The 14,873-nt window shown below is 37.0% G+C and overlaps 1 protein-coding gene across 2 annotated transcripts in view; it reads right to left on the minus strand.

Annotated features, from left to right (window-relative positions):
- Nucleotides 1-288: 288 nt before the first annotated feature.
- The window catches only part of EMCN (endomucin), a 109,240-nt gene continuing 94,655 nt past the window's right edge, over nucleotides 289-14,873 (minus strand). For both annotated transcript variants that reach the window (XM_063108499.1, XM_063108498.1), the window contains 4 exons: nucleotides 12,804-12,828; nucleotides 11,571-11,632; nucleotides 5,943-6,016; nucleotides 289-1,362 (listed from right to left, as the gene is read on the minus strand). In XM_063108499.1, the coding sequence (XP_062964569.1) occupies nucleotides 5,982-6,016; nucleotides 11,571-11,632; nucleotides 12,804-12,828 (122 nt within the window). In that variant the 3' untranslated portion in view covers nucleotides 289-1,362; nucleotides 5,943-5,981. The remainder of the gene's footprint in view (nucleotides 1,363-5,942; nucleotides 6,017-11,570; nucleotides 11,633-12,803; nucleotides 12,829-14,873) is intronic.

Raw genomic sequence — 14,873 nt, forward strand, 5'->3', positions numbered from 1 at the left:
TGCTTGCTCATTGTCCTTGATTAGAAATAGCCCACGCATCGGGAAGCTAAAATTGGGATTATATTCTAGCTCCCCTAGAGCTGGAAGTTGTAAAATACAACAAAAGAAATGTTAAAAGGCAGTTTTAAATACGCCATTCATCTCCACCATACTGCCCTTGGATCACTAAGATAATTAAGCATTAAAATCAGCTTAGATAATCATATAAGTTAAAGAGCTGCCACTGGTAGCTTATTCGTTCCAAAGCTTTCTGCAGAAGCTCAACCTACCTGACATTTTGATCCCATGTGTCAAGGAAGTGGTCAAGATTGAGCAGTCAACTTTCAACAGAAGAATTTGCTCCTGATAGAGTGGCAGTTGTAATCATATGGTATTTTTAGGAAAGTGATACACTGAAAAATAATATCACAATTATGTATTTATGAAGTATTGGCTTTCTACAAACCGGAGATTTAGCAATGATTACTGGAACAAAGTATTACATTTCCAAAAGAAAGAAAAAATACACAGAGACGGTATCAACCAAATGGATTAATGAAAAATCTTGATCCTATTATCTTAATGAATGCAGTACAGAGTGTCATAAGTGCCCTCACCTCCTTGTTACATAGTGTGAATTACAAATAGAAAGACTAAAGAAATGGCAAATTTCCATCCCCCTAACAGGGTCTGATACGAGAATCCTTTGTCCCTTTCTCATTTATTACAGATGCCTTTCATCAGTGAGTACTCATATTCTAATAATCAATCCAAAAAAATCCGTAATTATAGAAAGATAATGCCATGGCTATTTTTACAGTCCTGTTATGATATTTTAGTGTATTGAGTACAGTAATTATTTATTAAAAGTAACACAAGAATATATGAATAAAAGATCTGTATGTACAAAGTGGCATGGTACGATTTCTACCTAATATTTAATAATACACTTGCAAATTTTTCCTGGAATAACATAGTGGAAAACAATAAATACAAACATTAGGTAACATAAGAACAAAAAGAAAGTAGGAAAGTTTCCATGGATAACAGTTGTTGGTCCCGGAAACTTTAAACTCCAGGGAAATGCATGCTGTCAGTGAGCCCACCTGCCTGGGTTGTCAGGAGTACTATTCATAAACACCCCTCCTAAAAGCTGCTCTCCTAGAAATCTTCCTATAAACTGGACTAATGTGCGTGTTTGGGTCGCAAAGGACAGGGGAGGTCCCAATTCTTCTTGATTCTATTAAATTATTGTATGTCATTTGGATGTCACTTGATTGGAATAGGCAACCGATACAGACTAGCGAGCAGGACTGGAAGTCAGGTGGTTCTGCAGGACTTTCTCCTTTTTTATCTCTGGAGTGTAGAGGCTGAAGATTAAGCCTGTGAACAACAACAACAAAAGTTCAGATTTCAAGAAAGTGAAGAAGTGGAGATGCTGGTGGAGACTGTTTCTTCGTAAGATATGTTAGTGACCAGCTGAATGTTTTCCACCCAGACATCCCTTGCATGTCTCACAACCACTTTAAACTCAATGTGTCTGAAAGGAAAGCCCTTGATTGTCTCCAGTCCTGTTCCACCTGACCCCATAATCCCAGTCATTTCTACGACCTCCATGTTGCATCCAGGCACCCAGGCCGGAAGCGTAGGTATCGTCCATAGTCCTGTTCTTCCTCATTCCCCACTGCCCAAACCCAATCAGTCACCACATCTTGAGATTTTTATCTTACAGACATTTCTCTGTTCTATCCTACCTCTTCATGTCCATCTCTCCTATAGCTGCAGCCCTAGTTTGAGCCCTTGTCACTTTCCAGTGGAATATTGCAATAGCCTCTGACCCCTCTGCTTCCCATCTAGCTCCTCTTGAATTAGTCTTCCACATTAAGCACACACTGGTGTATCTCAAGCACAGATCTCACCCTACTTTTTTTCCTGATTAACCGTATCCTATCACTAATGGGATACAGTTCAAGATCTGTTGCTTGGGGTGACAATGTGAGTAATTAAGAAATTCATGGGCAACTTTCATGCTTTGTTGTTGTGTACAGGAGGGATAGCCAGACCTCTGGTTTAGAACTTTGGATTTTTCTTGCTTGAAGTGCAGAAACAACTTTCTGTGTTGGTCCAGAAAAGGGTAAGGGATGGAGGCTTCTGTGCTGCAAGTGGGAAAGGGGCAGGGCCCGAACTGTGGCCTCAGTGGCAGGGTATATGGTGTTGTGCTGCTGATAGCAGTGCTGCTGGTATTTGGAGTCTGGGAAGAGAATGAAATGGTGTGTGGGGGCCTGGGCAGTGGTACCAGTGGTGGAGAACTGTACCCTGCTCTTTCATGGCATGGTTGATGGAGGCAGGACCTTTGATAGGAATGGCTGAACTGTTGCCTTACATGGGGGAAAGTTGGACTCTGGCTGCCATGGCCTAGGGGTAGCAACCACAGAATCCAACTCAAGTCTTTGGGTGTGCGAAGGACTATAGACCAGGGGTATCTCTGCCACACTCCTAGAGCATCTGTGCTGATAGACGGTCCAGCACATGCCAGAGCGTGGTGTAGCAGAAGGAGCACCATGATTATAAGAATGATTGCAGAGCAGGCCCCTACCTCAAATATTGGACTAATTTCATGGGTGTGTTTTATATCCATATTGGGGGTGGGGGATTTCCCTCAAAATGAACAAATGACTTCTTGGTGACATTCACAAATGAGGAAAGCTAGTGCTTCATTCTAACTTTGTAATGTCCTTTTTGGTTACCTTGGGAAATAAGGCCCGTCATGATCTGGTGCCTCTACTACTTCAGCCTCATTTCTTAGCCCTCCTGGCATAGAGCTATATTCTCTAGGCCAGTGCTGCTCAAGCTATCTACAGTGAAGGGCCATATTGATTTTTATAAATGTCTAATCATTTGCAAACTGACATTTTTAAAAGTATAAGAACATGAGTTGCATGTAACAGTAATATCAGATTGCTATGACAATTTTCAAACTTTTTATCATTTCTTTCCTATACCATGCAGTTTTACAATTTTTGCCTTTGCACATGCTGTTCTCTATGCCTAGAAAATCTCTCCTTTCTTCAGCTAGGCTATTTTTTTCCTCATTGTATAAGTCTCAGCTCAAATACCATCTCTAAGAAATTTGCCCTTCAACTTCAGGTTATAATGTCTGTCTTTACATAACACTGTCTTATCATTTATCATATTATACTAAAATATATGTTTTCCTCTCCACTTCTATAAGCTCCCTGAGGATAGCACCATGTCAGATCCCTCTTTATACCTGGCCCAGGATACTTGGCAAGGAATAGGTCTCTGTCACTTTTTCTTCAACTGAGCCATGCTCCTGTGCAGGTCAGTTTCCAAGTGAACTCAAGCGTTTAAAGCATAGTTCAATTATGTGAACATCCTAATTTGTGTGACTAGGATAAGGCTCACAATCAATCTTGTTTTAATCATTTTCTCAAAGATCAGCAAAATATATAGGGACAAACTGGAATTTCAACAGCATATATTCCACAATAACAAGCTTTCTCAAGAAATGGATCTTGCTTCGTTAGTGATTTTTTTTTCATTAGTTGATAGTTTCAGTTAGTATGTCTGTACCAATATCAGTATTTACTTTCTTTCACAATATTATAATACCTCTAAGATTCAGTGTGTTGGTTTCAATAATGACAATACAGGACTTAATGGTCCCTGAATTCCTCACCACCTAAAATTTTATAAATTTGTGATTTTTACAATGATTATTCTATGATAAAGTTTCATAATAGTCTTCTTTAACAATACTGACAACACTTTATAACAAAGAATCCAGTGGTCTTAGAAGGAAAGTCCATTTTGTTCTGGTTTTACAGATGTGGAATCCAGTGCAAAACATTATTAAGAAATTTGATTGGGCCTGTAGAGAAGGATCAGAAAATAAATTTTCTTGACTCATAATGTTTCCCTTTTAGCCCCTGTTATTATTATTTAAAAATGAAAGAAAAGTAATTGAGAAACATGTTAAGCTCCTCTGAAAGTTCACAAAGATGCTCTTAATCAGGGCACCATTTAGAAAATTACAGAAATACAGTGAATTGTATCTAGGAGAAAAATAGAAATGGCTAACATTCCACATGGCCAAAGGCCTGTGGGATGATACGAGCTGCTAGACTTGCCAGCGCCTCAACTCTTCATTGGTATGAAAGTCCCTTCACTTCCTAGCCTGCCAGGTGTCTTGGAACAGAAGGGACATGAGAGCTTGGTGAGGAACAAGCAGGTAGCAGCAGCTCTCTCCCTGACAACAGCACAGAATTGGTCACTCAACAAATGGCTATCAGTTCGGTTCTCAAATTGTTTTTTTCCATTTAACTTTATATCTCAGACATGTTTGCACGTTATTAAAAAATTGTCTTGAGAATTACTTTTGCTAGTTGTATAATGTCACTGAATGGAGGATAATTTATTTTATAATTTCCATATCATTGGACACTTAAATGTTTGCTCCCATTCTTTGTATATTAATATTTAATCACATTTCAAATAATTTCCTTATAAAAATTTCCCCAAAGTGAAGTTACTAGGTGACAAATGTAAATATTTTCAGTTGCTTAGTGAACACTACCAACTACTTTTCAGAAAGATTAATTTAATTTACACTTTCAACCCCTAATTGCTGGCTAGAGAGGAATGAGATTCTAATATTGATGTGTGTGTCTGAATGGCCCTGCTCTGTCTCTGTCTTCCGCTCCTGGCCAAAGTGCACCAGCTTTTCAACAAGAAGTTGCTGAGTGTCTGCAACAGCACCATATTAGTAGCTGGGCAGTAGACGTAGGAGTGGAAACAGTAATGATATTACTCACCCCAGACACTTTACCCAGGGTGACTACCACTGTGGTCAGGCCAATTGTGGGCATGTAAATATTCATTGGTTCTTTTGCTTTTTTATTATCTGTTGCCACAGCGTAGATTCTTCTGCAGGTTCTATAAAGCATCTAACACTAATTGTGAAAGCACTTAATCAATGCTTCTTGTGACAATTAAATTAAAGTCAGAATAAAAAGTCTCCTTACCCAGTTCTAGAAAAGCAAAAGGCAACTGAGCTGGGAGGGTTAATTGCAGAGCAGGCCTGAAATTGGCTTGATCTGTTTTACTAAAACAAGAAATGTACCTGCATTGCACTGACTGCTCCTCAAGGCGTGGAACATACTGAAGAATGGTGTTGCTTGTAACCATATTTTTGAGAAATTTCCATTGTTTATTGATTAACAATTATTGTAGAGATTAATCATCTGTATCTGGTCTTGTTAAGACACCTAGAAGCCTCTGTCACTCAGCTGGTTATATAGCAAGAATATGCTTAATGACCAGCTGGGTAAAAGAAACCCCAGCTGAGACTACATTTTAGGTCAATTTGAGGTATTTTGCACACACATCCATGTTTCCTGGAGCCAGAGAAAAGTGGGTCCTGGTATGGTCTTTACAAAGGGAGAGCAATTGGACCTTCCGTCTAGCTTCTCTGGACCCCTTGCCCTAAGGCAGTCTTTGGCTGTGATGCACATTCTTACTTTAATACAGCTTCTATGCTGTATCCTTTTCCTGCAATAAAATGCAAATTTGCAAACATTGTCACTTGGGTCTTCAGAGTCTTTGTTAGCAAAAAAGCCCTAACCGCCAATGTTAGTGTGTGTTTACTGACCCAGGTAAATGCAGGCTGCATTTACAAGGAAACATTATCAACAGGCAGAAGGAATGAATTTTGTCATTCCTAAGATAGGCAGAGCAACTGGAAGAATCTTCTACGACGACCAAGACATTTTTCTGGCAACTCTTCTCAGAGTTTGTTTTTAAACAAATAGACAATGATGGTTTCACTGACACAAACCATTAGCTTTTCAGCTTATAAAAGTCTTTAAAAATAACCTAAGCTGCAGCAGGCTAACAAAACAGATATTAATGAGTATCTCAGTGAATGAAATTAGGAAACTTACATATTTATTGCCCAGGTGTGGTGAGGATTCACCAAGCTGTCAGTTCTTTTTTTTTCCTTGCACAGAATGCTCACCTAAGAACAGAAGATACGTTTTGATCTATAAGCTCAGAGAGTGACTAAGGATGAAAATAAAGTCTCTTGGCTTGTTTTTGTTTTTCAAGAAAAGTCTGATTATCCTGCAAGAATATCATTAGAGCCACAATTTGCCTCTTGGTATTGCCTGGAGATTATTCACCAAGATTCATGAGTTTTTTCCAGCCATCGTCCATTTTCACCCTGAAGGAGCGATGCTAACTCACTCCCTGGGCGCGGGATGTGGGTTGGGAGATGATAACAACAGGGACATCCTGAGAATGAGTTATTGATTTTTGCTTGTTACATGTGCTGGCTGTGCCTAAGCCAACCCCGTATCATATATTTAAAGTGCCATTTTATCAGGAAGACATTCTAGGGTCTTTCTGTTTAAATAATTCATTGAGAGTTTTGCGAAAATGAGTTTATAGGCCAACACGAACACTTTGGTGACATACAGAATAGCACAGGTGACATTATTCAAAATGACAGTGTTATTCCACCAACCAATATAAAGATAAATATTAACCTAAGATGATGAAAAGCTTAGAGGCCCTAAGCATTCTTTTTTACAAGCCATGGAATTTGTGACGAACATATTTCACATTACTCATGTCCTTGAGTTAGAATCAAGCATCAACATTAGTCACACTATATAAAAGCAATATAGGTCAAAATCTCTAGCTTTTAGAGTAAATGTCATCATTTTATTCCAGCTTTTATCTGCCAGTGACTAGGAAACCTATCATCTGGGGACTCTGTGGATGTCACCTGTTACTTGCATGGTCATAGCAATAATAGATAGTGCCAGCGACCTCCGAGAAGAACAAACTCAGGGTTTCTAGTCAAGTACTCCCTAGGTCCTATGCTCTGAGAAATGCCAGACATGATGCCACAGCCCTCACAGCCTCTGCCCCACCACAACCTATTGCTCACTGTTCGTTTTGCAAAAAGCACAGCACCTGCCTGAAACCCATGGCTATAGAGTAAAGGAATGAGAAGTAAGCAAAATAAACATTTATTGCAAACCTACGATCTGCCAAAAGTCATGGAAAGCAAACCATGAGAAAATCATTACAATTCTTAATATCTCTCTTCAAGGTCTAATTGAGAATAGAAAATGTAACAAAGATTCAATAACAATATGATTTCTATAACAGTTATAATAATGTTATCTATGGTAAAAGCAAATGAAACACACATATACCTAGAGAAAAAACAACTCTATGGAAATATACCAAATGCCAATAATGTTTGTATCAAGGTTGTGTTTCATGGGTAATTTTGAATTCTTTTCTATTTTCCATTTTTTTTCCCTATTTTCCATTATGTATAATGTGGGCAAATATTAAAATGGAAGTTTAAGCCATGAAGAAATATTATAAGGCTGTAATATATATTAATTTGCCAAATTAACAATACATTAAGATGAGAGAAAGACCTTTTAGAGCTGGAAGAGTCAAGGAAGACTTGGTGGAAATAAAGAGAATGAGTCAAATGTTGAAGGGCTGAGAAGACAGAAGATGAATCTATAAATTGCTTTATAAATCTCTCAATGTTTTACTCATTTTTACCCTTTTGTTTATTTCTTGTTGTTAATAAGTTTTATATGTAAAAATAAGTAGATGTGCTAAGGTGTTTGAACTTAACCTGAGGTAATACAAATTTATCAGAGTTTTCTAAGCAGAGGCATATTATAATAAACTCATGTCTGCTTTTGCTTACTCTAAATGGTTCAAAATCAACTAGTGCTTTGAAACTAAGATCAATGATATGATGTCTTCCTTCTTCTGTAGAGTCGTGTACTCTCTAAGAAGTTTTCTTCATAATTCTTATAGTCTTACATATTAAAAATGAGATAAAGTATATTGACTCTCTGAGATGTGATGTAAGTGAAAATCACGTTCAAAATGCATCACATCACATATACAAGCATTTTTCAGTCAATCATGGTGATGTTTAACTTGGCAGGGTTTCTTACTAAAGCTAAGTGGGATCTTGCATGCTCTCATAAAGGGCTCCTTGATCTGATACATTTGGTGCTCAACTTTTTCTGAAAGCATCTTCTTGTTATACCCTACCTAGTAGGCGTTCTCTTTTGCATTAAAGAAAGCTCCAAATTTAAACAGGCATGGGCTACATTTTCAGCAGACGACCCTGCTTGAGAGAGAGCATATTTAAAGGAAGCAGGTAGGGTGAGTGAATGAATACCCATGACATTAGGTCCTGTGTGACCTAATCAGAGGAAGAGGACTTAGCAGCAAGGAACTGTCTTCCTAGGAGAAAATGACCAGAACTCTGACCGTGGCTCATCAAGGCTGTTAGAAACTCAGAAAATTAAGTATCCACTGGCATTTTCCCTGAAGTTGGGTTGCTCAGATTTCTGTTTCCTTGAAAACATTATTTATTGGCCTCCAATAAATGGTACAATTTATTTTGAGATAAAAGTTCAGAATTTCTGTATTGAATTAATGACCAATCCAAAGAATTTTTATGGCCACTGAAGCTCAAATTTCATTGTGTTTTTCACTTCTGCATGTTAATTAACATTATATTTCTTAGGCCTTGAAGCAAACCAGAGGTGGGAAAGGGGGAGGGGGAGAGGGTAAAAGAGGAATTGCTAAATGGCCACAAAAAATGATCAAATTGTATAATGTTGAATATGCTAATTATCCTGATTTGAGCATCACATATTGCACACAGGTATTGATATTCAACTCTGTACCCCACAGATATGTACAATCAACTATGTTACAATAATATTTAAAAAAGGTAAATTGTAATAATCATCAATTCTGAGAGGTGGGCAGTCAGATACTTACTCTCTCAAATTCTTTTCTGTATTTTTAAAATATTTAAATATTTTTATACAGGTGATAGTAGAAAAATTAGGCAAAGCTTGTGAACTTGTATCAAACCTAATCATTTCAGGTTTTCTAGTATTTTTAAAACGATGTTAGTATTGGGCAAGAGATACTTAACTAAAAATAATTTCAATCATGTAATTTTGTTGGGGGTGTTGAACATAGTTTTATATAGAAACTATATTTTAATATGTTTTGAAAGACAGTGGGAAGAGATTTGTTTGTGAATGTTTTAGAAATCATTGAGTCCTGCTAATGATAGACTAATAAAAATTGTGGCAGTGGAAGGAGCATTTGGAGATCATTATGCTTGAGATTATTAATTCTGAACTATTGAAATCTACTCTGAATCACCAATTTCAGTTTTGCTCTATCACCAAATATTTTCCATGGTAATCAGCTGGGTTGATAACCTTTAGAGGTTATTTTGTTAAAAGCAGTGTGATTCCTAAATTGAAGTTGGTAGAAATAAAAGTACCAGAGAACATATCTTATTATTTCCATGATAATATTTCCTTCTTAGACCTGTGACCTGAAAAGTTACTTTTGAAGAAGAGTAAATTTGGAGGGTTAAGGATCTACTTAACTATCCTGCCATGGTCTATTCCACTTACTACTGCAGTCACAACAGGAGTGGGAGACAGCCTATGTAGAATTTTCCCTGGGCCTTACAGAAGGGTCTGCTATTAAATTTGCAACCAAGAAACGTGAGGTTCTCTGAGGTTTTCCCCTGGAAGCTGTGGTTCTGTTGTCAGTAGTCATTTCCTTAATAGAAATGGGTACTAGAAAGCTGCAGGTGGTCCTGATCCAAGTTCCCTCCTCACAAGAAGAGCCAGGAGCTCCTACACAGGGCTACTTCCAGGTGCTGGTTAGCATCCCAGCCACAGCTTGGAGAGCCCAGGAGACTGCAGAGTGTTTGGTTAAATTCCTAAGGCAGTGAGGAAGAATGCATGAAATTATTGTTACACCTGCTTGCAAGCCACAGGCAGATTCTCAGAACTCACGCTCAGGGTCCCTCTTGAGCTTACTCAGACTAGTTCACATTTAGGCTTCTTAACCAATTTCTAGCTCTTTTCCCTGACCTAGTAGAGTAGGCTTGGCTACTGAGTCAAGGCTGGTGAATAGCTAGAGAAGCCAGAGTGGCTTCTGACAGCACTCATTCCTTCATACTTGCTGGTGATTTATTCCAGGACTCCTCCCGTCCCCCTGCCCCTTCTTCCAGGGTACCACAATCTACGGATTCTCAAGTCTCTGATCTAAAATGGTGTAGTATTTGCATACAACCTAACCTATGCACATCCTCCAGTATATTTTAAATCATCTCTAGATTACTTATAATACCTAATACAATGTAAATGCTCTGTAAATAACAGTTATACTATATAGTTTTTTAAAATTTGTATTATTTTTTATTGTCTTGTTTTTTGGGGGGAATATTTTTGATCCACAATTGGTTGAATCCACAGATGTAGAACCCATGTATATGGAGGGCTAAATGTTTTCTATGAATAAATTTTGCTTATTTGCCCTTTCAGATGGTTACAACTAGAGAACGAATAATATGAAAATAAAGGAAATGTGTGCATCAAAGAGTGAAGAGAGACAGGAATGAAAGAGATTTCTCTTAAAAGAAAATGCTCACATATGGGGTCTGTTGTGTCCGTGCAGGTTTTGGATGTCCCGCTCTTCACGTATTCTGTTTGCCTGTTGTACTTTATTCTAGTTTGAATGTCCATAAAATTGGGACCACATTCAGCCTTTGATATCTTGCTTTTGATTTGGGACAGTATTTATAGTTTTCTGTTTTGCAAAATTGTTTTTAGCTACCAGAAATATCTCTAATGTAGTTATCATTCTGTAGTTCTCACTTTATGTAACACATGTATTCTGGGACTCTTTTGTATAAGTAAAATGTGGGGGAATGAATATTGTGAATGTATTAATGTAATTTGATATTTAAATTAAAGCCACACGATTATTTTGTAAAACTAATAAGTAGTTTTCTCTGTTTTGTGATATCAATGTTTTAAATATCTGATCTACTCAAAGTGAGAAAAATCTGTACTTTTTATATTCTTAAAAGCTATCTACCATCTAATTTTTCATTGTTATTGATACAACTCTAACCCATACAAATCACATCTATATTTTCAAAAACCTTTACATTTTAAATCAAATGACTATACCTGTGAAATTGGAAAAAGAAACGCAAATTTTTTCAACAGGTAATTGTGTCTTGTCTTTATTAGGAAGCTCGATTAAAATTATATCAAATGATATAAAACATGATTTACATTTTAACTGATGGATACATCCTGGTTCCAGTTGAGTACACACAGCCATTACCAAAAATGAAACAAAACAATAATAAAAAACCCATTAATAAACTTAATGGTCTTTCTGCCACTCCAGCAAAATAGGAAATGCCCCCACCCCATCATTGCAACACATCTACGCATCTATAAAAAACAACTTCTAAGGGCCAGAGAGCCCAATATTCTTACCAAAAATGAAATGTCTAGGGCCTATCTTTCCTTCATAGGCGAATTTTGTACTTATTAAGCATTACTAATTGACTATTTCTAAAGAAGTTATGCTTTTTGGTTATGTTTCACAAGCATAAAATCCAAGCTTATAGTTAGGTTTTGAAATGATCATTTTTTTATCTAACCAACTGTCCGGGAACTTACCAGACTCGTGAGAAATTGTCTTAACAGTGAGAAGCTTCACACCCTCTTTATCGGACTGAGGTCTATTTGAAACAAAAACATTAAGTTAGAACCACAGTAATTAGGAATGACTTCTGTGAAAAAGAGTAAATGTGCCAAAACAGAATGAAGATACACATGTACATATATATTTACATGTTTCTATGGAAAAATTCTTGTCTCTTGACTAGAAATACACATATACTTTTTAGCGCTTTCCATTTCTGGAATCAAGCCAATAAATCTCTGTCACTTAGTTACGTGGTGATTATCAGCTAAATTAAACATCAATATGGATCATGTGAAACGTTTGTCACAAGGTCCATACTGCCCGTCTCCTGTTCTGAATTATGAAGTGTAAGACATAGAAACATTTCCAAACCTTTTGGGCTGATGCTGAGTTCTGGGGATCTCCCTTTACATAAAGTCCCGAGTCACTGCAGTACTACTGTGTCTGAACTGTCTGTTTTAACCGAGAGTTTACACCTATTCCTTCTCAGATTTCAAACAGTTTCAAATCCTAATTCCTTCCCTTGGACATCTTGATTGTCTCCATTTCTAATTTAGATGTGTGGGTGACAGACAGATATTATTTCTAGAGGTTACAACCTGATGAAATACAAAAACACTTAAATAACGGAACGCTACAAATTCATACAAACAAAGAAAACCTGGCCACAGAATTTGTTTTTCACATGGAAACAATTCGTCATGTCTCCTTGCCCCACTTTGGTTACAACAGTTCCCTGCACTGCTAACAACTGCTTTGTTTGTTTTAATAAAGTCAAAGTAGAGTAACTATCTACATTTAAGGCAAAGCCACTCAGAGCCAGCTCACGGTAGTGTAGATGTGGGTTTCCCTAACTGGGATAAACATACTGAAAATTTAACTGGGAAAACTATTTCAAAACTCTAGATATGTTCTCTATAACATTTTCCCTCATAGTTATATTCATTCTTCTACTTTTCCATTTCATCTTTTTATTTCCCATTTTACCTCTTTATCCAAGTTTAAGAGCAGTTTTCTCTTTTAGTTGTTGGAATTTCTCTGTATAGTAGAGAGCTCTGACAAATAGCTGAATCCCAAATATAGTGCTTTCTACACAAATCTCTTTTAAAAACAATTTAAAAAATATAAGTAGAGGATCAATAATTTTCCTTATCTAAACAGTAGGGTCAGAACTCCTAGGAAAAAAATGATGTGGCCTTACTTACTGATCATTTCCATTTTCCGGCATGCCTAGGAAAAAAGAGAATTGTTATTAGAGTTGGAAAGAGCTTGGCCGCAAAAAAACCTGAAACCCTGACAGCTTTTAGGATAGAGATGTTTCTAAAGCCAGTATTTCTTTTTTTTTTTTTTTATCCCCCACAGACCATTTCCTCAACTATGGTTAATGCACATCTTGACATTCAGGGGATAATCCTAATCAGGTTAACTACACTTAACTGAGTTCTGGACTAATTTTGATCTCATAGTTTCACAGCATTATGTGAAACTACTGTACATTATCATACATCCCACAGACACTAGATAATGTCTCAGTTTATTTCAGAATCTCCGAAAAAATTATCCTCAAACTATTGAATTACCTTTTTATACCAGAGAATTGAATTTCTACATTCCTTTATATATTCCTCTTTCTTGGGATGCAAATCACTGTATTTGTGGTGAGCTACAACGTAGATATTGTTTGTAATTGCATCTTAAGCCCACTGATTCAGCCTCTCAAAAGTGCCCTGCAAAATGTCACTGAGACTACTAATCGTAACTAATCTTTTGTATGCTTTGCCAGGTTGCTTCACAAGTGTCTTCTGGAAAAACGTTGGGTTTAGAGTGAGAACTCAGAATGATTCATTCTGCTCAAGGACATGGTCTTTCTGGAGTGGATGTTGGTGGTTGAACCCTGCATTAATCTGTGGCCAATTAGGCCAGCTTCTCAATGTGATAGCTTAAGGTCCTTCTTATTTTGCTACTGATTTTGCTCTGGTTTTATTCCATTGCTAATCAGCTCTTGCTTCTTGAATTTCTTTTCAGAACTAATCTAGCTGTCACTGGGATATGCCCTTGGAATATAATTCTCCTGGCTTTGACCACTCTTGTTTTATAAAAACCTTGACTTCCACTAATATTTTGGCTGCTTCTATTTCTGTCACCTTGGCTAAGATACCCCATCATAACTCTTAATCCCCAGGATTTAATCCATGGCACCAAAATGCTGTTCACCAGCTAGATTGGACTCCATCTTCTCTCTATCAGTAGGGTATTAACAGCATTTTTTGATTCCGATGAGTGTCATAAACAGTATCACCCGTGATGCTCATAGCTCTGTTTCAAAATGAGTGGATATATTTTATATGCCTGTTTTAATATTTTTTCCTAGAATGCTATAATGATGGAGGTATTAACAGATAGATGCATGCCAATCGACTACTTTCTATGTATATACCATTCTTATTTGGGTTAAAGCTCAGCCCACTGTCAACATTGTCCAGATAACTTAATTTCATACTAAAATCTGATTCATTTTGTCTTCTAGAGAGCAGAGTGGGTTTATTAATTTTCTGAACTTAATGAAGTCTCATCCACACACTTGAAAAATGAGTAACTGCAGATGTTTAATGGTGCTAATTTAATGACAACAATGCTGTAAATTCTGTTTGGAAAATAAAGTTAACAGTAACCAAATAGATTTGGCTAACTGTATTGCCAAACTTGCTTTTAAAGTACTGTATATCTTCAGAATAACTCACCACAATGACAGGAGTTTTATATACTCACAGAGTCCTCTTTAGTAGAAAATGTCAACTTTTCAAATAATGTATTTTCAAATCTTCCTATGCAAAGCAGTTTTTCAGTACAGGGTATTTTTACAAATGTTTTTAGCACACTAATTTCTGCCTATCATATATACTCAACAGCCACAGGCTTCAACTCAGATGGCTGATTTCCCATAAAACATATAGGATAGGCAGTTTAGAAACTTAGAGAAATTAAAATAATTTATAAAAATGCTATTTCCCCTCCAGAAACTGGGTAAGGAAACGTATTTCAGACATTATTATGAAGTTTATCCACTTGCTCCCAAAGGAAAAGACATTGGTTAGTTTTCTTCTTATTTTTCATCAAGAGCTAAAATGAGCACCACTGTTTGGTCTCCTAACATTTCCTTGTACTGTCATGATCATGGTCAGTTGCTGGCCTGGGGAAGGGCATTCATTAGTGTCCTGGGGGCATACTGTCCATGGGGTAAACAAAGCATAGTGCAGCTTATATAGCTTATAAAA

This window comes from Cynocephalus volans, chromosome 9 (assembly GCF_027409185.1).
Source record: "Cynocephalus volans isolate mCynVol1 chromosome 9, mCynVol1.pri, whole genome shotgun sequence".
Classification (NCBI taxonomy): Eukaryota; Metazoa; Chordata; class Mammalia; order Dermoptera; family Cynocephalidae; genus Cynocephalus; species Cynocephalus volans.